The 23,865-nt window shown below is 33.2% G+C and overlaps 1 protein-coding gene across 3 annotated transcripts in view; it reads left to right on the top strand.

Moving 5' to 3' along the window:
• The window catches only part of Grik2 (glutamate ionotropic receptor kainate type subunit 2), a 677,012-nt gene that overhangs the window by 377,172 nt on the left and 275,975 nt on the right, over positions 1-23,865 (top strand). For all 3 annotated transcript variants that reach the window (XM_027928184.2, XM_027928185.2, XM_027928187.2), the window contains exons 8-9: positions 1,664-1,771; positions 19,598-19,711. In XM_027928184.2, coding sequence (XP_027783985.1) covers positions 1,664-1,771; positions 19,598-19,711 — 222 coding nt within the window. The remainder of the gene's footprint in view (positions 1-1,663; positions 1,772-19,597; positions 19,712-23,865) is intronic.

Below are 23,865 nucleotides of genomic sequence, written 5' to 3'. Positions count from 1 at the left end.
ACCTTGCAGGAGTGATTGGAAGCTCTGTCCCGCCCTGGGCCACTGGGCCTTTTCTGTCGGTGGTCACCCTTCCCCTACCTGGCAGGCGAGGGGGGTGGGGGGCGGCTCTGCCCCTCAGCAGGCCGCTGGGCCTGCTCTGTCTTTGGTCCCAGTTCCCTCTACTATGCCGGCGCAGGGGGAGGGGGCGGCTCAGCCTCTCAGCAGGCGACTGCTCCTCTTCTGCCCGTGGGTCGCAGGCCCGCCTACCTTGCAGGAGTGATTGGAAGCTCTGTCCCGCCCTGGGCCACTGGGCCTTTTCTGTCGGTGGTCACCCTTCCCCTACCTGGCAGGCGAGGGGGGTGGGGGGCGGCTCTGCCCCTCAGCAGGCCGCTGGGCCTGCTCTGTGTTTGGTCCCAGTTCTCTCTACTATGCCGGCGCCGGGGGAGGGGGCGGCTCAGCCTCTCAGCAGGCGACTGCTCCTCTTCTGCCGGTGGGTCGCAGGCCCGCCTACCTTGCGGGAGTGATTGGAAGCTCTGTCCGCCCTGGGTCACTGGGCCTTTTCTGTCGGTGGTCACCCTTCCCCTACCTGGCAGGCGAGGGGGGTGGGGGGCGGCTCTGCCCCTCAGCAGGCCGCTGGGCCTGCTCTGTCTTTGGTCCCAGTTCCCTCTACTATGCCGGCGCAGGGGGAGGGGGCGGCTCAGCCTCTCAGCAGGCGACTGCTCCTCTTCTGCCGGTGGGTCGCAGGCCCGCCTACCTTGCAGGAGTGATTGGAAGCTCTGTCCCGCCCTGGGCCACTGGGCCTTTTCTGTTGGTGGTCACCCTTCCCCTACCTGGCAGGCGAGGGGGGTGGGGGGCGGCTCTGCCCCTCAGCAGGCCGCTGGGCCTGCTCTGTCTTTGGTCCCAGTTCCCTCTACTATGCCGGCACAGGGGGAGGGGGCGGCTCAGCCTCTCAGCAGGCGGCTGCTCCTCTTCTGCCGGTGGGTCACAGGCCTGCCTACCTTGCAGGAGTGATTGGAAGCTCTGTCCCGCCCTTGGCCACTGGGCCTTTTCTGTCCAGAAACGATTTTATATTAACACAAAGTGCAAATAATACCCGCCTTGGAAGGGTGAACACATTACATAGTAAGTTATGGTATTCCTGCTTCATTCCCTGCTTATAGCTTTGTATAAAATAATTACTTAGGAGAAATTAAAGTAATAAGGGAAATTATTATAAGGGGAAATTGCATAACTGAAGTCTAACATATGTTTTCTGGGGTTTACTTCTTTTCAGTGTAACAAGTTTCTTTTTATATTAAATTAATTTAGGACTAGTAGTTCATAACAGTTATATCTGTAATACATAGTGAGATATCCAGTAGTTCATATGTCATAATAATAAGTGACTAAATTCTTTTTACTACTTAAAGCATAATCATCAAATTTCTTTTAGAAAAGAGTTATAAGTAGAAACATTAATTGTATAAAATGAAAATTTTAAAACAAATTTTATACGGAAATTAGAGGATGTTATTTATGAAAAATATCCTTTAAATTTCAGAATAAAATAAAAATATTTTATATATCTACAGCAATGAAAATTTATGAAGAGTGCTGATAATAATCTTCCTAGTATTTATAGACAAGCATTTTATCTTCTATTTCTTTACTTACTTATTAACTTTTTTTCCCCTTTCCTCAATAGGCTCATTGGGAAGGCCTCACAGGCAGAATAACTTTCAACAAAACCAATGGCTTACGAACAGATTTTGATTTGGATGTGATTAGTCTCAAGGAAGAAGGTCTGGAAAAGGTAAATTGCTCAGCTTATTCACTTCAATTGTTATATAAAACATATCCTAATGAAGAAAGAAATAATCTCTGCTATAGATTTTATTGACACTCAACTTTATTAAGTAACTTATTAAGTATTAACCTTCAACTTATTATGTCAAATATAATAATTGACAACTAAGATTCAAGGATAAAGGTATCCTAAGACAATTTAAATAATTTATTTTCTCATCAGGTTTTTCTGAAATGAATGCATTCTTCATTAACCTTTTATATTTTGAAGTGAATAAAATCCTAGTTAGTCTTTTTTTTCCTAGTTAGTCTTAAGATTTAATATAGTTATTAAAAATATTTGCTTTAATATTATAATATAATCTTTTATATGCAACTTACAATCACTTGTGCTTGCATAGAGTTTCCTATATGGTACAGGCCAAACAACAAAAAAATCAAATGCACAGATAAGTTTATCTTGCTGCGTCATACTCAAGTGAAACACCTGAATTAGAAACACCTGAATTAATGTACATAAATTATATAAGGTATAAACATAAATGCAAAATGCTATACTATATCATCTTACTTGTTTCTACTTCTAGGGATTGAGGTAAAGGACAGGCAAGGTATATAGAATTTGGGTAGGTGCTTACTTTCAGAATACTTCAATTTTGCTCATATTTGTAATGTATGCTTTTAAATTTTTTTAAAATCTCATTGGAAATTACAGGTAAATAGGTATTTAAATAAGAATTTAAGAAAAAATTCTATTTCACAAATATAATATCGCCTAAAAATATTAAATTATATTTCATCTAGCAATTCAACATAGAACATTATTCATAGATGGAAACTGAAGAAAGAAGTTGAGTCAGAACTTTCCTTGTAGCCTGAAAAATAACAGCATATATAAGAGGTGATTCAAATGATCCGAGAGAGAGAGAGAGAGAGAGAGAGAGAGAGAGAGAGAACACATTTTTGATAATGTCACAAAGATAAGTACCTTATGACCAAATGATGACTCAAGATGACAGGGATGTTTCCTCCTCCCACTGAGAGTTTCTCACTGTACCTTTAGTCAAGACTATTTAATTTCAGGAATGTTTTATAAGAAACTGGAACTCAAACATTCATGGATAGTCACTTTTGAACCACTTTGTTTCAAAGATGGGAACATCCGTTTGTATCTAAGACTGGAGATAGCTGAGTTTAGTCAGCTCCTAAGAGTTTATCCCCATATTTACTAGGGTTGTGATTACCTTATTTTTGGAAATATCCAAGTCATTAGATGATCCTGATCATTGCTTCTATTTCAACATTTAAAATAGTGATGTGCTTCATATCTCCATGGATTCACTCCTATTTTGAATTAAAAAAAAAAAAAAAAAACATTGCAGAAGTCTTTTCCATGCCTTAAGCTAATATATAGCAACCTTATACAACATGGTTGCCAAGTATATATGATAAAGTACTATATTAATAATAAGTAAGGTAAAAGAGTATGAGTTATACATATTGCCATAAAATTTCATAGGTATTTTGTATTTGCTTTTGAAATCAGAAAGTTTGGTTTGCTAAATTAAATACTGTCCTCGATTTTTAAATAAATACAATGGACAGATATCTGTTTAAAGCCTTAAAAATAGCAATAAGTACATATTGAAGGCAACAGTTATAAATTAATTATACAAACATGGTAATGGGGTACTTTGAATAATGGATAATTAGTGTGTTTGGTAGAGAGTCATTTCAGAAAGAAGGGATGATTTCAGGAAAGGAACTTCACAGGAAATTACTTGGATCATTTTATGTAAACACACATACACACAACACACATACACACACAATAAAAGTGGGATATAGAGTTAAAAAATTTGAGTCATAATTTGAACATAAGTTTTAAGATATTTGTAATATATTAGTATACCATGTGAGGTTAAAGAGAGAATAGCCTGGAAGTTATGGGCTGCTTGGGAAGATATTGTGACTTGAAATACTTTCAGTATGAGTCTATAAACTTGAAATCATTCTAAGTGGAAGCAGGATATGAGTAATCAGTGACAGGGAGTTAAATGAACCTTCAACAATGTTGTTAGTTCAAGAACTAGCAGAGTAGTGGACTGTATTTTTAAGGAGAAATGGAGACAGATGGCAAAAGGTGAAGATGCTCATGATAAAGGTATAAATCTAAGATTTGGAAAATAATTAGCAAATGGGAGAAATAATGGTAGAAAGAAGTTGGTATAAGTCTTCCTCTGAAAAGACAGATAAGGTACTGAGGATGGGTGAAGGTAACTTAGAAAAAAGGAAAACTAAAAGACTTCACATGACATGTTTTCAACATCCTCAAAAATTAGTACTCCTAGGTCTAGGAATGTGGTTCATTGGCAGAACACTTTCCTAACGTATAAATGACTGAGTTCAAGTTGCAATTCTGGAAAAAAAAATACTACTTGAATTCATCATCTAAAAGATAGAGAGATGATTAAAATGTATTCAGATTGTAAGAATCATTGGCGCTGCAATTTTAACAGACAGGATTTTGACATAATAGGAATTAAGTATCGTTAAATAAAAGTCCTCATGTTTTAGTTTAGTAGAATGGCTAAAAGTTCAACATCTAGATTCGGACAGAATAGGGCTCAAATTCTCTGTCATTTATAATTTATGTGCAAATTTCTTAATCGCTGTAAAACAAATTTCTTGATCTCTGAATCAGGGGCAATAGCAGTATCCACCTCATGAAAGACTAATGATTTTTGTCTTGACCATATTTTTTCCCTAAAATATATAGTCACCAACTCACAGATGAAAAAGAAAGAATTCCTACCTTGATTGAGTTCAGTTTAGAAGAACCAATAGATGAGAATCCAGATGGCTTCAATTATAATTCCCATTTCCTCATAATTAACTGTGTGAATTTTATCCTTTCTCCCAACTTCTCAGTTCCAAATTCTTCATCTCAAAAAAAAGTGAATGAGGGTTTTTCTTTGAATAGTCTGAAGTTAGAATATAATGGTTTCTAAAAGGACCAGGAAACACAATCTTTATAGGGACCAGAGCTAGGAAATCTAACTGCCCTCAACTCTTATCATGATTAAGTGGAGAAAATAAACAAAGAAAACTTATAGGACTGGCAGAATGTTTGCCTAGCACATACAAGGCCTTGTGTTCAACACTTAGCACTGCAAAAAAGCAACAAACACATAAAATACTATCTATTACTTCTTCACATGCTTATTTCTGTCTCATTGTTCTATCTTAGTCATCTTTGACAAGCACAATTCATTTAATCTTCTACCAAGTGTGATGAATGTCTATTCTATGTGCATATAAGGGTTAAACTCTAGTAGAGGAATTCTGCCAATAGTAAATGGAATTACAAACTTATAAGATTGGACAGCATAAGTGCTAGAAACAGAGGCATCTTGTATATTTGTCAATCAAATGATAGATTAGGAATCACTTTCTGAAATGTAATCCTTACATTATTTTCATGAAAACTATATTTCTGATGTTTACAACTGTGGAACAGATAAATCAGAAAATAACAAGTATGTTTCTGGTGAACAGAGAGGGATGGGACATATTAAGAGGACTGAGCCTTGAGTGAAGTTGCTACTATGGACTTTCTTCCCACATAGATAGTCCCCATAGATCAAAAATGAATCCTTTCATTCTGTTTTGATGGGGACATTGCTTGGAACCCAGCCCAGTTAGCTGTGGCCCAAGAACGATCACCGATACTGCATATACAACCTGTTACATCTGTCCAAACAAACTTTCTAGGACCATAACAGGACCTTCTCTGGAATAGAGGAAAATAAAGGAAGAAAAAGCAGCAGGCGCTATCCTAATATTGTTTACCTCAAGCTACAATAGGAAAATTTTCTTGTTACCAGAGCCTGATATTGAGTGGTCAAGAATAGGAAAGGAAAACTACAATAAATGTTTTCTTTTTTTTCTACTTGAACTCATCTATTCAAAGACCATATTGTGTATTTCACTTTCAAAATGTGTTTAGAATCTACATTATTTTTTTCTACATCTATTTCAATAAGCACATTCTGGGTTCATTTTAGCTGTACAACTACTTGTACAAGCCTCTATGTTCTATTCTCCCTCATAATCCATTTCCCAAGCTAAAGCAGCCAGATAGTATTTTTCAAAGCAAATTGATACACAGCATTCCTCTGCTTAATGCTTCTATGAATTCCCATTGGATTTTAGGTAAAATTCCAATACTACTGGCAGAGCACTGACTCTCATCCCCTGCTAAGATACTCTATGTTCCAGCTACACTGACCTTTTCTCACTTCTCCACAGGAACAAATTTTCCCAATTCTTTGACAATAGCCTTTTCTCAGCTTGGAATACCCATTCATATCCTTTGTTCATGGAGAACACTTAACTCATCCTAGGGGTCGCATCTTAAATATTTCTTTCTTCACCAGGATTCCCCTAAATCTCTAGTCAAATTTAAGTTTCTAATAGTACCCTGTCCTTTTTATTCCTGGCACATATCAAAATGTGTAATTATATATTTTATGTGCAGCTTTTACAAAGGCTATCTCTCTAGCAAGAATATAAGATCTATTAGATGAAAAAATGATGTCTTTTCCACTATTATGTATTAAAGTTCTATCAAAGTGTCTACCACAAAGTGTATCCTGAAGAAATATTTATTGAATATTGAGTGAATAAAGAATCATTAAGACAATCATGATACTTCACATAGAATACTCATTCAAATAAGTGTCTGCAGTTATTGTCTAGTAGCATAGTTTTTACTCTTTCTAATTTTCCTCCATGTCTCTCACATGAAAACAGAGAAAGCCAATGGTCAAAAAATGAGTAATCTGGGGTTGTAGAGTACAGGTAAAAGGCACATTGAAGTCTGAACTCAGAAAGATGCACATTGCACCAGTAGCAAATCTCATTCTTATATGGTATAATTTAAATCCTTCCAGCACTTAATTGTGATATTAAAGAATAAAAATTATCATCTAGTTATAGATTTTTTTCTTCTTCCTACAATTTTGTGATATGGAAATAAACAAAATTGATCCAAATGAGAACAAACAAAAGTTGTTATGCATAAATTTCTGTAGAAAGGGAGCCAGCCACCTTCACTTCCATAAAACCTTCAAAAACAGGCAGAGGAGTGGAAACATTCCCTTATTTACTGCTTTGGCATGATTTTATGATAAAACCAACTTATAATCTGTGTCTCATTAAATCATTAGGAAAAAAGTTGAAAATGAAAAGGGGCTAAAATAAAAATAGACATTTAGTCATTGACATTTGTCAATTTTTATAAAGTTAAGAATTTGAGAGTATTTGTTGTATAAATACACATTATAAAATCTTTACAAATAACATGAATATAAGAAAGAAATTTAAAATTAATAAATAATATAAATTAATGAAGCACATATTTTAAAAAGCTTAGATTTTTTTACATTTGCCTTTCAAATGAAGCTTCATTTCAACTTTTAAGATCTTTATCTTCTAAATATTCAGTGCTTTCAGCCTGGTGGTGTTGCTAGCTCACTTGCTTAGCAGACATGCAGTCCTGGGTTTGATCTCCAGCATCTTGACAACAATAGTGAAAAACCACTGCTTATATTTATACCAAAGTATATAAACAATATTAAAATTCTGTACTTAAAGTCAAATATTTTGATAAGACATGAGGAGATAATAATTAATTATAAAATCCTGCCTGCCTGAGTTTACCTGCATATATGTTCCAGAACCAGAAGAGTTTCAAAAGGCTTTTTGAAGAATTTTTGTAGAGATTTTTTTTTTTTTTATGAAAAAGTGATAATTTGGGGCTGGGGATGTGACTCAAGCAGTAGCGCGCTCGCCTGGCATGCGTGTGGCCCGGGTTCAATCCTCAGCACCACATACAAACAAAGATGTTGTGTCTGCCGAAAACTAAAAAATAAATATTAAAATTCTCTCTCTCTCTCTTTCTCTCTCTCTCTCTCTCTCTCGTCTCTCTCTTTTAAAAAAGTGATAATTTCTATGGAAATATTTATTATTGAAATTTCTCTTCCCTGTAGAATCCTGCACTCATTAAGTCCCCGTGAAAAAGGTGTCTGCAAGAAATTACAGACTTCAAAATTAATCTAAACCTGAAAATACACCTAAATTAGGTGAAAGGTATTTCTATAATAGATTTTTAGGTACCAAATGCACAGCAGTTTTTATCTTCCTCTCCCAATGGCATTTGATATGCATGCCCTGGTCCCCATGGCAACAGTAACACTCAACTTTCCCAAGAACTGGGAGTTTTTTTTTGCTTTCCCATACAAAAACAATGTTAAGGGTGATGTTGACTAGTAATCTTTAAACTAGTCAGAAATGTGTTGTTTGCTTTTTAAAAAGCCAAAATACCTCTTGGGTTGCCTCCCTGCATAATGTATTTCTATGGAAATGTTAAGCATTGAATTTCTCTAACTACATAGAATTCATCATAAGCCCTACTTCAGAACTATACCAACATTTTTGTCTGTCAGTGTGTTTGTAGTTATTATTTTGCTTGGTCATTTAAAAACTTCAAGATGGTAAAATATTTTCATTTGTGGGTGATGCATGTGTTTAGTAGCCAATAGTACTGACTTCTTTGAGGGCACATAATTTCCTATTTTGTTGGACAATAATTTTAATCTTGGCATATCAAAGAATATCACATATTGACTTTTATTTTTTCAGTTACTGAATTTGAATTACAACATGCACACTAGCCACAATTATAAAGCATTGATTTGACTTCAAATCTAATAAAATATGAAGTACATTTTTATTCTTGGAAAATGATCCTTAATTGAGTGTTATCACATTGTCATTTTTGACAATATTTAATTCACTGGTTAAAATTTTATTGAAAATAAAATAAAACCACTACTGATCTCTTAACTTTTTATAATTAAGTTTAGATTGAACTTGCCCTAAACACAAATAAAAATTCTAAATGTGAAAAATATGTGTTTATATTAGTCATCACATTCCAGGAGATGATTAGATGATTATATATATTAGATGATTAGATGATTTTACATATATATATATATATATATATATATATATATATATATGAAAAAGGTGTCTGCAAGAAATTACAGAATGAATATATATAATATTCATTCTTTCCCCCCCGCATATTCCTCATATTAGTACTGTTTTTCACAAATGGTGAAATATCAAACCCTGTGGAAACCGCTGGGTATCAAGGAACTGATAACTAAGTGTAGTTCCTTACACTGTCCTGTGGACAATTAATTTCTATAGGAAGGCAGTCCAGTTCCAGGACTTTTGCAATGTTCTTTGAATTTTCCCTGGCAGGCAGCATATAGGCCTTGCTATGAAGTATTTCCTTTTTGTCTATGATAAATCAGGCACGATGCTTAAGTACTTTCATCTTAACACATAATAGAAGTATACAACTATTAAACTTTGATATCAAGGATTATTGGAGAGTAATACGAGTTCTATCTCTACTGTTTACTTAAATATTCAACATTTGAAGAAGTAAGGAAGGAAAGAAAAAGCTTTAAATTCCTGTCAACACCTAACAAGAGAACAACTGTGGTGAAAAAAAAATCTCCATACCCATGTGAAGTTCCATATTGACTTAAGAAATCTGGGTTTGCAGATTATCCAGAAAGAATGGGTGTACTTAGTAGAGAAATAAGTAACCCATATATTCAATATGTACACATTCAATCAATTAAAAGAATAATTATCTCCCAAATATAAATCACCACTTAACATATATTCCTTCCTTAAGTTTCCTTTTTTTCAATACTCTCTAGTAACATTACTAGGGATGTCCTTTCTTCTAAGAGGAGCTGTTAAAATACTACATGAAAAACTGTACTTCATGGATCATGTGGTTGGGGAAAACTTATTCCTGGGAAAACACTTTTTAAGCAAACTTATTCTATGATGGAGAATTCATATTATGCTAAAACCATTTGAGACATGTATAATGTGCTTTCTCATGATCACAGAGGCCTTTCTAATCTAAAAAATGTTTCTCTTTTCTTCATTAACACTGTGTTTGTGTTTGTGTGTGTGTGTGTGTGTGTGTGTGTGTGTGTGTTGCTGAAGACTGAACTCAGGGTCTCAGACATACTAGGCAAGTGCTCTCCCACTGAACTGTACACCCTCAGCCCTACTCTCTTTTATAATGAAAACTTTATTGATTATTTTTTCCCAACCACCAACATTCCAATGGATATTTTGTTGGTAAATGTCAATAAGACTCTGTAAAGAGAATTTTGATGATTACATTGTGCCAATTACTCTTCTAGAGAATTTAATTTAAAGTAGTTGTTAACTTCAAATAAGCTTGGCTTTCTTTTGAACTAATATTTTTAAAGCTAGCTGGAATGTTTATTTTACTCCTACTTGAGAAAGTTTCCGGTATTCTTGTTAAACAGATTATTTCTAAAAATTCCACAGAGAATAAGAAACATGCCTTGCTGATTCTGCCTATAAAAACCAAGGTGACATGTACCTTTAGAGGACATGATAAGATGCTAATTTCAGATGAGGTAAACAATTTTATCTTGTGGAGAAGCAAAAATATTCTTTGAACATAAATGTGATTTAAGAAGTAAATGAAGTTTATACTGAGAAAAATGTCAACATAAAGATAAATAAATAATTAATGTGATAAATGAACGATTTAAAAATTAATTGTATAAGTGAAAGATTTTTTCACCTAGTAAAAGTAAAACAAAGAAACCAGACAAAACAATCATCAAATAAAATTATAGTAAGAATTAGAGTATTTCTGAGAAATAAAAAATAATGAGTTATTTAAATAGAATACTTATAAAATATTAAAACATACATAAAACTTAGAAAATTTGCAAATACATGGCAAAGATGTGTGGTGTAATATTTTAAAACATTTTATAAGATATTGAGTTACAGCTGGTTGTATCCCTGTATCCCAGCTACTCAGTTCTGAGGCAAGAGAATTGCAAGTCAAGGTCAGCCTCAAGAAATTAAGAGACACTTGGTCTCAAAATAAAAATCAAAAGGGATGGGGATTTAATTTTGTGGTTGAGTGCCCCTGGGTTCAATTCCCAGTAACAGAACACACATATACAAACACACACAAATGAAACAGAGTTAGAACAAAACATAGGAGTTAAAAAAAAAGTGGAGAAATAGGAAGAACAAAATGTGTGAAACATATTATGTAAATATAAAATAATAGACACATAATAATATATATTCAATATTTTCCATATGAATGAATGATTTTGGAAATTGTAAAATCAACCTAAAAGTTTTCATCGTGTAAGAATTCACTTACATATTCTGTTAATTTAGTAAATGCAATAATAATAAATTCAATTTATTATTTTCCTTATGATATTACTAATTTCAATAATTACTAATGCTGAATATTTATTAAAGATTTATGACATGCTTCCTTCCTTTAATTTACTAATATAAATCTAACATAGTAAGCTACAATAAATAAAAGTGAATCGCAATTTTAATTCAAAGCAATATGTAAATGACATTTCTAAGATGTAGAAAATAACAGATTTCTTTCTCCAAAAAACCAATGTATTCATAGCTGTCATATAAAGTCCCGAGGTTGCCTTATATTCAAAAGCCTTGAGCTAGAAGATGAGTAAGTGACTGTCACTACCCATAGAGGGTTAAAGTTTAACTAGCAAGAGATAAGAAACTGATAAAAAGATAACATGGTAATCACTGTAATGTCACTGTTATGGAAGTCCAGCTAAAGGCCATCAGTTGCCATACAGAGGAGGTCCTTTAGACATATTTTGAAGCAGTGATCAGGATCCATCTGCAAGATAGTCAAAGAGGGAAAAGTATTTCATATGAAAAGTCTAATATCTAATCAAGAGATCATGACACAAATACTTCAGGAAAACTGAAGTAAAAATCTATCTTTAGAAACTAGAGAAAAGTATTATAATTCTGATAGATAGGATAAGAAATTCTGTATACATACTATACATAAAATCAGGATATTTTATTTGCAGAGAATATTTTTCAAAATATTTACATGTACATGAATGTGTATATAACATGTACATATATAACATGTATATATACATATATAAATATGTAAAATACATATATACATGTATAAAAATAGAGAACACTAGAAGATTTCAATAAAATATCTGCCAACAACAACAAAAACAAATAATAAACTGCTTTCAGTCTCTTTTAGCAACTTTAAATGTTAGGAAAAAATAATAAGATGGAGCTTTGAGACAATGTCTTTAAGTTTTCTTAATGTAAGAAGGTTAAAAAAAATCTTCAATATGCAAACAGATAAAAGTATGTTGAATTGCTTACATAAATAGTCTTATATAAAGAAACAGAAATGAAAGGTAGAAATGGGTGGTTAGAAATTCTAATAGAGATCAAAAATGTTTAAGCAAGATAGTATTGAGTCCTGATTTTGAAATTATATCAAAAAGCACTAATTTTTTCTCAAATAAATTTTATCTGTAATATACGAAACAAAATAAGCAAACAAAGATAAGCAGTGCTCTTAATCTCAGATTAAATTAACTAAAACTGAATCAGTATGTATCATAGCAAAATGGATTAAAGAGTGAATTTTTATACAGTAGATGTCATTTTAATTTTTAGGGTTCAATTTGGGTTTTAGAATATGATAGTAAGTGTTTAAACAAAAATAAAGTTATCTCCCAAATTATCACAGAATAACTATCTACCCCAACCCTAGGATTAGAAAAGAAATAATGAAGGCCAACCAATATGAAAGCAGCAAAGCTAAATATTTATGAGGGCATAAAGTCCAGACATAAAAATATCTATTGATGAACAGCTATAAGAAAGTCCATAAAATGAAAAAATATGTTGAAAGTGAAAATGTAGATAGTAATTGATCAGCAAACACAAACTCACAAATATAGAAAGCAAGGCAACCATGATTAAAAATACATACTAGAAATTTAGGGGAATACAATATATGGAATAAAAATTACATAAAGAAAAACACTACCTAAAAATAACAACAAAAGTGTCATGAACTTCTAGAACATCATCCAATTATGTAACTCAATTATTATTAATTAGTAATGAATTAAGAGATACAATTATCTTATACGAATTACCATGAACTGTAAGGGAGAAGATAGCAAGTAGAAGAGTAATTCTTGAAAGCTGTTTTACAACATGTACTAGCAGTCTTGAGAACTCTTATAACTTGTGTCCAGTAATTCTAATTCTAGAAATTTGTTATTAAAATAATCAAATATGTGGGCAATTATTTATAAACAAATGTGTTTATTAAATTCTTACATATGACAATGATAGTTAAATCATGATATGTTTATTAATTTCATTATGGGTAGTCCTTAAAATTAGGCCATTTGACTAATTTTTAATGCCAGGAGAAAATGCTCAGAATAGAGTACAAACAGGATTTACTTAACTATTATCATAATAATTACAGTATATATATATATATATATATATATATATATATATATATATATATAACAAATTATGTTGACTTTTTATCTTTTTATTACTGCATCATAGTTATAGATAATATTGGGGTTTATTTTTACATAATTATACAAGCATGGAATATAATTTGTTCTATTTCTATCCCCATTATTTCCTCTTTACCTCCCTTCTTTCCTGTCCCTATTCCCCTTTCTCAACTCCACTGGCGTTCCATCTATTTACTTTTTAAAAAATTAGTGCTTTATAGATATACATAAAGGTGAAATTCACTGTGGTCTATTCATATATGTACATAGCATAAATTTGTCAGTTTTGTTCCACTGTTCCTCTCTTTTCCAGTTCCTCCTCCCTCCCAATCAGTTCCCTTCCTTCACTCATTTGTCTTCTATTTTCATGGGGTTGCTCCCTCCCCCACCTACCATTTTTTTTCCTTATTTTGGTCTAGCTTCTGCATATGAAAGAAAACATGTAACCCTTGACTTTCTGACTTTGTTTGATTTCAGTTAGCATGAATGTTCTTCATTTCCATTCATTTACCTACAAATGCCATAATTTCATTCTTCCTTATGGCTGAGTAAAGCTCCATTGTGTATATATACCACATATCTTTGTCTGTTCATCTGTTGACAGGCACCTTGGCTGGTTCCATAACTTGGCTATTGTGAGTTGCACTGTTATAAACACTGATGTGCCTGTATCATTATAGTATGTTGACTTTAATTCTTTTGGATAAATACGTTGACATTTTAAATTTCAATGCTCACAAAAGCTCTATGAGCTGGGTGCAATGGCACATGCCTGTAATCCCAGTGGCCTTGGGAGGCTGAGACAAGAGTATCACAAGTTCAAAGCCAGCCTCAGCAACTTAACAAGACCCTAAGCAACTCAGTGAGACCCTGTCTCTAAATAAAATACAAAAAAAAAAAAAAAAAAAAGCCTGGGGATGTGGCTCAGTGGTTAAACACCCCTGAGTTAAATCCCTAGTACCAAAACCAACAACAACCACAAAAGAACTCTGAGACTAATGATACCATTTCCCCATCAATAAATAAAGAAATTGAAGAATAGATAAGTAATGTTCCCAAGTCACCTGACAGCACCTGGGTGACTATAATGGTATCCAGGAAGTCTGATACTCTTGCAGAAAGTGGACCATTAACCACTAAGTTATGATGGAAACTGCAAAAGTAACAAACATGGAAAGATAAAAGATTGGAAGGAAACACACCAAGGCATTAGCTTTGGTTAACTCTGGGTAATACAGTTTAAATTGATTTCTTTTTATATTTTTTATGTACTTCATAACTTAATGGCTATAAACATACATTCTTTTATGACAAGAAGAAAATAATTAAGAGTGAGTCAGAACATAAAATAAAAAAGAATTAAATCATAATTTTCTATAGTTTATGCTTTTGGAGAACTTTCATATTTTGTATCTAATTTAATTCTTATAATTAGGGTGAACTTATAATTAATTTATTATTTGAACTATGACATTTTTATTTGGACAAGAGTGTTTACTAATAATTATATTAGAAAGAAATTTGTAAACTTGAAGTGTTGGGCAGAACAAGATGCAGAGTCACCACCATACATAAACAAATTTTCTGAGGACAGCAGTACATAGATATATTGTACCTATTTCAGAACTGAAAAGTTAAAAAAAAAGGACTTAAAAGAATTGATCAAGGGCCGGGAATGTGGGAGTGTAGTTCAGTGGTAGAGTGTCTGCCTAGCATGCACAAGGCCCTGGGATCTATATGCAGTATCTTTAAAAAAAAAAAAAAAAGTCTGATTAAATCAAATAATAAAATAGTGTTTCTTAATATAAAAAACAATTCTTGAATTTATCTGTGCATATTTCTTGTCATTGAAATAAAAAAAAACCAACAGTATTAGTTTGGTAGCTTTTTTAAAATTTAAAGCATACTGTGTACTATTAGGAATCCTACAATCTAGGAATACATAAATTTTTGTTTACCTTAATATCGTAAAGCTTCTAAAATTTCTGAAACTTCTTAGTATTATGCCAAGAAACCTAACGTGTCAATGGTGATAACTAATGTGTGATTACTGGAAATTATTGATTTGTATGAGAGGCTTTTGAGCTTCAAATCCTTTATACAAATAGTACTAAAATGGGAACTGACAGAGAATGAAATTAGACAAGTATGATGATGAGTGAACAAAATTATTTAGTGAGCTACGTTATATTTTATAAAAGTAATCATGTAAGGTGTCATTAAGTGAAACCATCTTTGTATCAGTGGCTTTGTTTGAAAGTTGAAAACATGTTGATCATGTTTGAAGGTGTCATTAGGTAGAAGAAAGTGGACAAATGATGTTTGCCAGTGCTTTGGCTGGTAGAATTGTACAGCTGAATAACCTACCTATTTATCCAACCATGAATAAAGGAAGGAATAATTGATAGGTATTAATTATAGACCAGGGATATAAAAATGGCAGGCATTGCAAAATACCAATGGCAAATGTGTCTTGGTTAGCCAATAGAGTGCTTTTAATGATTTTGAATTTGAAACCCTTTAGTAGGTTAGCAAGCATCTAATTTTGCACCTCTCCATGTGTCCCCACTCAGATCTCCAGCAGGGTCCTTGCTAGTCTGATGATGTTTTGCTGGGATCTATAAAAAAATACTGTCAGGTTAGATAGGGAAAATAAGTTCTAGTGTTGTGCATGGTGGCTACACTTCACAACAATTTATTGCATACTTCCTTTTTGATGCAAGCATTAGGAATGAACAGTGCCTAAAAGCAAGATGACTTTTAACTCAATATGAGAAAATATGCAAGAAAAATTTTAAGACATCATTAAAAAGACTTTGACTCCCTTGTATAATTTAATGCATACTTGAAAAATATAGTAGTTTGCCCTTACATTCACCTATTAAAATGACATATCTACCCTTCTTTCAATTAAAATAAATTACTAATGTTTATACTTTTATGCTTCTTCTATTAAGGTAAAACAGATATCTCAATAGTTTACTGAGAAAGTCACTCAAATGAAAAAAAAAAGAAAAACTCAATAGTTTACTGAGAAAGTCACTCATATCCAAAAAAAGTGGATATGATGAAATATAGTGAAGATAAAGAATCTTAATATTTATATGGATAAACTTATGTTGATGAGAACTTTGCATATTTAGATAGACTGAATAAATAATACCTGCTATATCAATATCACATTAAAATAACTTAATTTATGTACAAATGTTTAATGTAAAAGGTAAATTAATAGTTTTCTTTCCTTTGAAGAAAAGAAATTGTGTAGTTCGTTAGGGTAGTATGGAAGGTAAACTTCATTATTGCTAACTCCCAGGTTTGAGAGCATGAGGAAAAAGAACTACTGATTTCATAAAGGAGCTATAGAAGTAAAAAATGCAATTGTTAATTTAGAATTTACAAACATGTATAGAATATTTCATCCGTCAATGATTGAGTACACTTTCTTCTCAGCAGCACAAGGATCCTTATATAATATAGACCATATTATGCAAGCTATCACATATGTTGGCATGCAACTGCAATATTACCTTAATATATTTTTGATATTTTTGTGTTTTTGCATTTTTCTTGATTAGACTTTTTGATTGTTATCAACTTTTAGCTATATTAGTTCTTCTATGTTTGATATATTTCTGTTCCTACTCTTATTTTTCCTTTCTACTTCTTAATTTGAAAATAATTTGATTGTTTCTCTAGCTTCTTTATGATACAAGTACTTTAGTTATAAATGTTCATATAAGTTCTGTTTCATTCTAGAGATCCTCATATTTCAATTTTTTATTATCAATTAGTTCAAAACACTTCTTATGTACTTGTATTTTCTTCCTTGACCTGTGAGATATTAATAAATGTGTCATTTAATTTTGAAGTAGTTGACATGTAGGAGTGGGGTTCTATGCATCTTAAAGTGATTGAAATCATGTAATAAATCATGCAGGAAACATAGTCTGCATGATTTTAAATTTTAAAAATAATGGAAATGGAAATGCCTTTTATATTGATTATATTGGTTACATACATGTCAAAACATGTCAAAACTGAGTTCATAATCCACTTGAATCAAATGTATGAAATATGATACGTCAATAGCTTTGTAATGTTTTGAACAACTAATAATAAAAAAATTTTTTTAAAAATTACAAAAAAAGTGCTAGGAATGTAATCAATGGTAAAGTACCCCTGGATTCAATTGCCAGTACCAAAAATTAAAAAAAAAAATTAAAAAATGCTTTCCAGAGCAAGGGAGTTAGCTACTTGCTTTGGGTGGGACTCAGAGGCCCTGTAATATGAACAAAGCATAGCCTTGAGAGGTATCATTGCCTGGGGGCTGTAGGCGTGGGACACTGGAGGTGGCTATCAAGTACTGATGCATCCTATGAGACTTGTTATGGATGTGTGTTTGGCTTTCTTTGGTTGGTTCTGAGTTGGAAGCCAAGGAAAAAGGAAAGTGGCTGTCATTGCCTTACTGGTTTGGACTATTTAAAGTCTGTTGCTCTCAGGGATGGTTTCTGTAGAGGCTGTGGGTCAAACACAGCTGAGCTTGTCACTAACAAATGCATGTCGGCTTGTGAGTGGACTGAGTGGCAATGTCACTTTGTAGTAGGGTCAAAGAATTTATGTCAGTCTTCATCATGGGATTCAAGGTGACACCTGCTGTTTTATATTATTGATTGATCAAATTTTAAAAAAACTGAAATGAGATTCATTCAATATAACACAATTAAAGTTTTTGTTGATGATACTGGGGGATGAACCTGGGGTACTCTAGCACTAAGATACATTCTCAACACTTTTTATTTTATTTTAAGACAGGGTCTTACTGCATTGCCCAGATTGGCGTTGAACTTGAGACTCCTATCTTAGATGTGGAGTAGCTGGGATTATGGGCATGTGCCACCATGCCTGGCAAAACTCACAATTTTAAGATGAACACTCAGGTGGCATTTAATACAGTCATAATGTGAAACCACCAGCTCTATCTAGTTCCAAACATTTCCACCAACCCCCAAAGAAATTCTTTATGTATTAAGAAGGTGCTTCCTATTCTTGCCTTCTCAAACTCCACAGGAATCAGCAGTCTTAATTTTGTCCTAATGGATTTGTCTATCATAAACATCTAACATAAATGGAACGATAAAAATTTTTAAAAACTATTGATTTCACATCTTTCTTTTTCTCTGTTCTCCTTTGATGATGGCTGCTGTTGTAGAATAGGGCAACAGAGTAGGTGCCATATGACCCACAATCTATGCATTCCATGGAATCCTCTACTTATCTGTGAATTCCCAGAGGATAGTCTCCGCATCTTAGATGCTGGATCACTAGGTATGAAATTCCTATATACAAAGTGTACGTGGTTGGGCGAGGTGGTGTACACATGTTATCCCAGCTACTTGGGATGACCAAGAAGAAGGATTGCAAGTTTGAGGTCAGTCTTGACTGCTTAGGGAGAGCCTTTCTCAAAATAAAAACTATAAAGGGCTAGGGATGTAGCTCAGTGGTACAGCACCCCTAAATTCAATCACCAGCATTTTATAGACACACACATACACAGAGAGAGAGAGAGAGAGAGAGAGAGAGAGAGAGAGAGAGAGAGAGAGAGAGAGAAAGGAAAAGAAGGAAAGAAGAAAAGGAGTATCTGGCCTATTCTACCAAAAAATATTAGTTCAATTAAAATTCATATTAAATAGAATACAGGAGCAAGTATTGATAAGAGTTATCTAGATGAGACTGCTGCAATCTCCTTTTATGAGAGTATTTTAGAAGCTGCAAAGGTATGTTTTTAAAAGTTCCAAAGATAATTCTGGGTATGGCCTTGCCTTACTGGGGTAATTGAGAATACTAGTTAATTCTTTCCTTACTAGTTAATTCCTGCCTTTACCCATTAATTTATTCTGGATCCTTAGGTTTTTTTACTCTTTTAGTTTTGTCCCTAATGTGGCATGCTATCTTTATAAAGAGAGAATGAGATAGATCCATTATAATAAAAGATATACCGTATTCATGAGTTTTAGCCAGCTGTCAAGGTATCATCAAATGTGGTTTATCTTGGTGAATGAAAGTTTGAATGGAAAATTAAGCTCCCACACCGACTGTAGCAGTGCAGTGGATCATTTTGTTCTTTAATGTCACGCTTCACTGGACACACTTCACAGAGCAGTGAATCATGCTTAAAACAAGCAGCTTTACTTTAACGACAGGAGATAATGCAGCAGAGGTGAATAATAAGTGTTAGCAGTCTTAACTTTCTCTGCAGTTCTCTCAGGTGCCTGATGGACAATTTACAAAGTATATTTGCTATTTTATAGATTGGAACTTGGGATCCGGCCAGTGGCCTGAATATGACAGAAAGTCAAAAGGGAAAACCAGCTAACATCACAGATTCCTTATCTAATCGTTCTTTGATTGTTACCACAATTTTGGTAAGTATTTGTTTTTCCATTATTTGTAGATAAATGTGCATACATATGGAAATGGAGAGACTAGTAATGAACAGAATGCAATCTATCTTATAGTTATTTATTAATTACTGTGTAACATACAAGTCAATGTTAATATAGTCATAGTTTTATTTTGTTAATCTTCAATGATATAAATTACATTAATGTTTGGGATGTTTAATACTGATTTAAAATACAGCTTCATATATTACTGGGAATCTAAATTTTTACAAAATAAATTATTGAAGAATTATCAATGTTAAGATTTGAAAATACAGACATGCAGATGTACAAATATAATTAAATGAGGGGTAAAACATGAACTTTATTTCTGCTTATTTCCTGCAAATTTATTTCAAGGGACATAGCATTTATTTTTCAGTATTTTCCCCCATTATAATTATTTCTTAACCTTGTTTTCAGTCTGGAGAATAACTTTACTAATCTCTCTAGTGAAATCAAATGGCAAATCCTTTTTAAGCCACAAATATTTTCACCATCAACCTAATTAAGTGAATGTTGATCAGCTGGATAATTTTACTTCACTTATAATTGTATATTTTAATAAGATCACACAGTAATGGTCATTTATGCAATTCATAATAAGGAATTTAACTTTTAGGATGAACAAAGAGCTTTTCTATTATTTAGTCAGCATGTTTGTTTCCCCAGATAGTAATAAGAATATGAGGTTAGCGTCCAGAGCAACCCGCTATAAACATTAGCATATATATAATTTCTAAATTTGATTTACAGTGGCATATCAAGCCAGGAGGAATTCATATGCTTGTCCTTTTATTAACTAAAAAAGGATATCAAAGCTGTAGACAAATCAAAACAAAATAAGTTTCATTAAAAGCTTCTGATAATGAAAGCAAAGCTAGTAATCCTGAAATGACAGAGATAGAAGTCATGAGATTCTCAAATAGCTCCCTTGCTAAGGACCTCAGAATACTTGCTTCCTATACATCATATTCAAACTTCCAATGCCCTCTTTAACTAAATTTGACATCTCCCTTTCTTTTCAAAGATAACTTATACACGCACTAATCCAGCCCTGTTCTTCAGTCAAAATGTTCTCACAAGGCAATAGCACATCCTTTTTCTTGTCCATCAACTGGTACATTCTTGATTTCATTACCTCCTTCTTGTACCTATGCAGTAATCATAAAACTAACCCTCTGCTTATTGCCTTACCCTTTCCAGTGCATCCTAGTCCTCTCTGTAAAAAAATTAATTCTGTCATTTCCTTGCTTACTTGATTATACAATATAATCTTATGTACTTATGAACCACTAAAAAGCCCCCAAATTTCATCCTTGATATTCAAGGCCTTCTATAGTCTTGTCCCACCTTGTATCTTCATTTTCCTTATAGGAGGTCAGTGTTTAACTGAGGTGGGAAAATCTGTTGGCCTACTGCTGTGATTATGTAGGCATAGTATTCTTTCTGTGCTATATGTTCCTATCAAGTTCTGAGCTATTATAGTATTTGGCAGTAATATATATGATTTAGAATTAATATTTTGCTGTTTAACTATTTCTTGCATGCATTATTTTCCCCAAACATAATTAAAATATCATTAGAGAAATAAGATTTGACTGTCTTCTGTTTTTAATGCCACATGTGCCTTCAGTGTTGTCAGAATAAGGAATGTTGTACAGAGAATATCTGTATCCCTTAATAGTCTATTTTTTTCTGTGTTCTTGCCACAGTCTGGCTGGGCACAAATGCCGCAGTCTGGCTGGGCACACAATCACGAGCCACCACACAGCTTGTAGATTCAAACAACAACTCTTTATTCCCGAACTCACACCAGCCGTCTACAATCACGTTCTGGGGAAATCCATGTTCTCTGCCCAAATCCACCTCCACTGGGCTTCTGTCTCCCAAAATATACTGTCTGAATCCCGTGAGAACTCAAGGGGAACTCAGGCAGCAGGATACGCCCTATTCCCAGGAGGAATAATCTTAAACTTGGAATGCCCTAAACTGGAACGCCCTAAACCCAATTATCTTAAACCGGGAACACCCTAATCCGCCTTGGTCCTTGAGCAAGATCACCTACATTCAGTGTCACTGCAAAATGTCAGCAACATGGGGTACGCTGGCAAGGAAATTGTCATACCTACTTGGCTAATGGCTCCCAGCATGTTCTTCCTTAAACAACCAAATTCCCAAATATATCATTTATTGCATGCCTCCAAATATGTGTTTGATTCTTCTTTATTTTCTGTTATGTAAATGTTCTTTATATTTCCAGACTCATTTCAAATGAGATCCATGTCATGAAACTCTTCGATCTCTTCTTTATTTGACTGTGTTGCAGGGAGTATAGGGTATGCTTTACCTGTTAATATTTCATTGTGGCACTTACCATGCAGTTTTTATTTTAGAAAATTTATGCATGTCTGTGTCTCTATTTGACATGTAAGCTGTACAAGGGTCAATAATCAAATTTCATACTTTTTTGATTTCTCAGTTTCAGAGAAAAGTATCTTAGTCATAGCAATCACTCAGTAAATATTTATCAAAGTAAATTGTGAATGCTATTTAATTAAATGAAAAATTAAAGGAAATAAACAACCTTTAAATGACTATATTTAAATATTTTTCAATTGTGTAGGTTATTACAGTTTCCTAATACAAATGAGACAAGTGATTAATATTACTCATGTAGTTTCTGAATCTTGTTTAGTTATTTAGGATTGTTTTGTAAATTGTTATATTCAGATATTCTTCTCAACCATAAGCAATTTTACTTCTATCTGTAAACTAGTAGTGTTTCAGATTTATATCAGGGCCAGTCATAAAACTTTAAAAAAGTACTGGTATTCTGAACATAATTTATAATGTTTGAAATAGTATTTCTAGTCTTTGAGCCTCACACAGCTTCATTTTTCAAGGTTCTACAGGAAATGCTAATCTGTAAATATGATTGAGAACTACTACTTAGATTATTATTCCTTGTAATTTAATGTAAGTAAACCATCACATATGTACTATGTTTACAATATATATTGTCACACACACTCATATATATATATGAAGTCACTATTTTCACATCTCTTAGTTGAAAAAATTTCTTTTTCTTTTTCTGAATGCTCTTCTCTCCAAGTGTTCACAGTTAAGTAAAAGAACAATTTTGAAGGGATTATTTACCTTATTTATATAACATTATGCATGTTGTAATTTATTGGTACCTCATTTATGTTTTATGGAGAGTTTATGATCTTCTAATTAATGTTATAGTTATTTTTCCTGTTCTGTTTTGTTAAATCTTAGAGGAAAATGTGGCTTTTATGCTTAATGACATTTCTTCTAAAGTTCCTATTATGTAAAGAAGACACAAAAAGAAGTTCAGCTATGATTCTTATTTAACATTTTTATAATATATATTAAAAACCTGTGAGATGTTCTAGAATTCAGCATTATCTGTGAAACAATCATGATCAGCTCTATTTCTCATGAACTATATTTATTCATTCATTTAATTTAATCCCCCATTCTTTTATTGAATAAACATTCATTGAATAATGATAATATGCAGACATTGTGATAAAGGATTTATTGGATGAAGAAAATAGATGCTGTTTTTGCCCTGTGGAACTTAGATAATAGCAATAATTCATATGGATAATTACAAACACACACACATATACACACATTCATGCACACTCAGCTGTGATCAAGATATAGGAGTAAAGTGAATGATTAAATGGCTTGGTTTATAGGATGATAGTTGCACTGCTGGTCAAGAATGAAAAATTAGGACTCCTAGAAGAAGAATAGGCAGCAGAAATCCAAAATTTGGGGAAGAATTTGCAAAGGGAAATAAGGGAAAAGGAGAATGATAGGCAGAGAGAATAGCATATGCTGAGTGCCCTAATGCAGAAAAGGTATTGGGAAATTTGCAAAATTGAAAGAAGAACATGATGATTAGGGCCAGTGCATTAGTTTGCTTCTCAGTTTCATCCGATATGAATATCTGCATAGGTTCCATTATCAATAATAATAATAACAAACATTTATTGCATGCCTTCTGTTTGCCAGACATAGTTAAGAGTGCTACCCATGTATTTATTTAATCTTCATAGTAACCTCTTTGAGGTAAATGTCATTATTCATATCATTAT

Source organism: Marmota flaviventris, chromosome 6 (assembly GCF_047511675.1).
Source record: "Marmota flaviventris isolate mMarFla1 chromosome 6, mMarFla1.hap1, whole genome shotgun sequence".
Taxonomy (NCBI): Eukaryota; Metazoa; Chordata; class Mammalia; order Rodentia; family Sciuridae; genus Marmota; species Marmota flaviventris.
The sequence above is the reverse complement of the archived record's forward strand: the minus strand, read 5'-3'. Positions and strand labels throughout refer to the sequence as shown.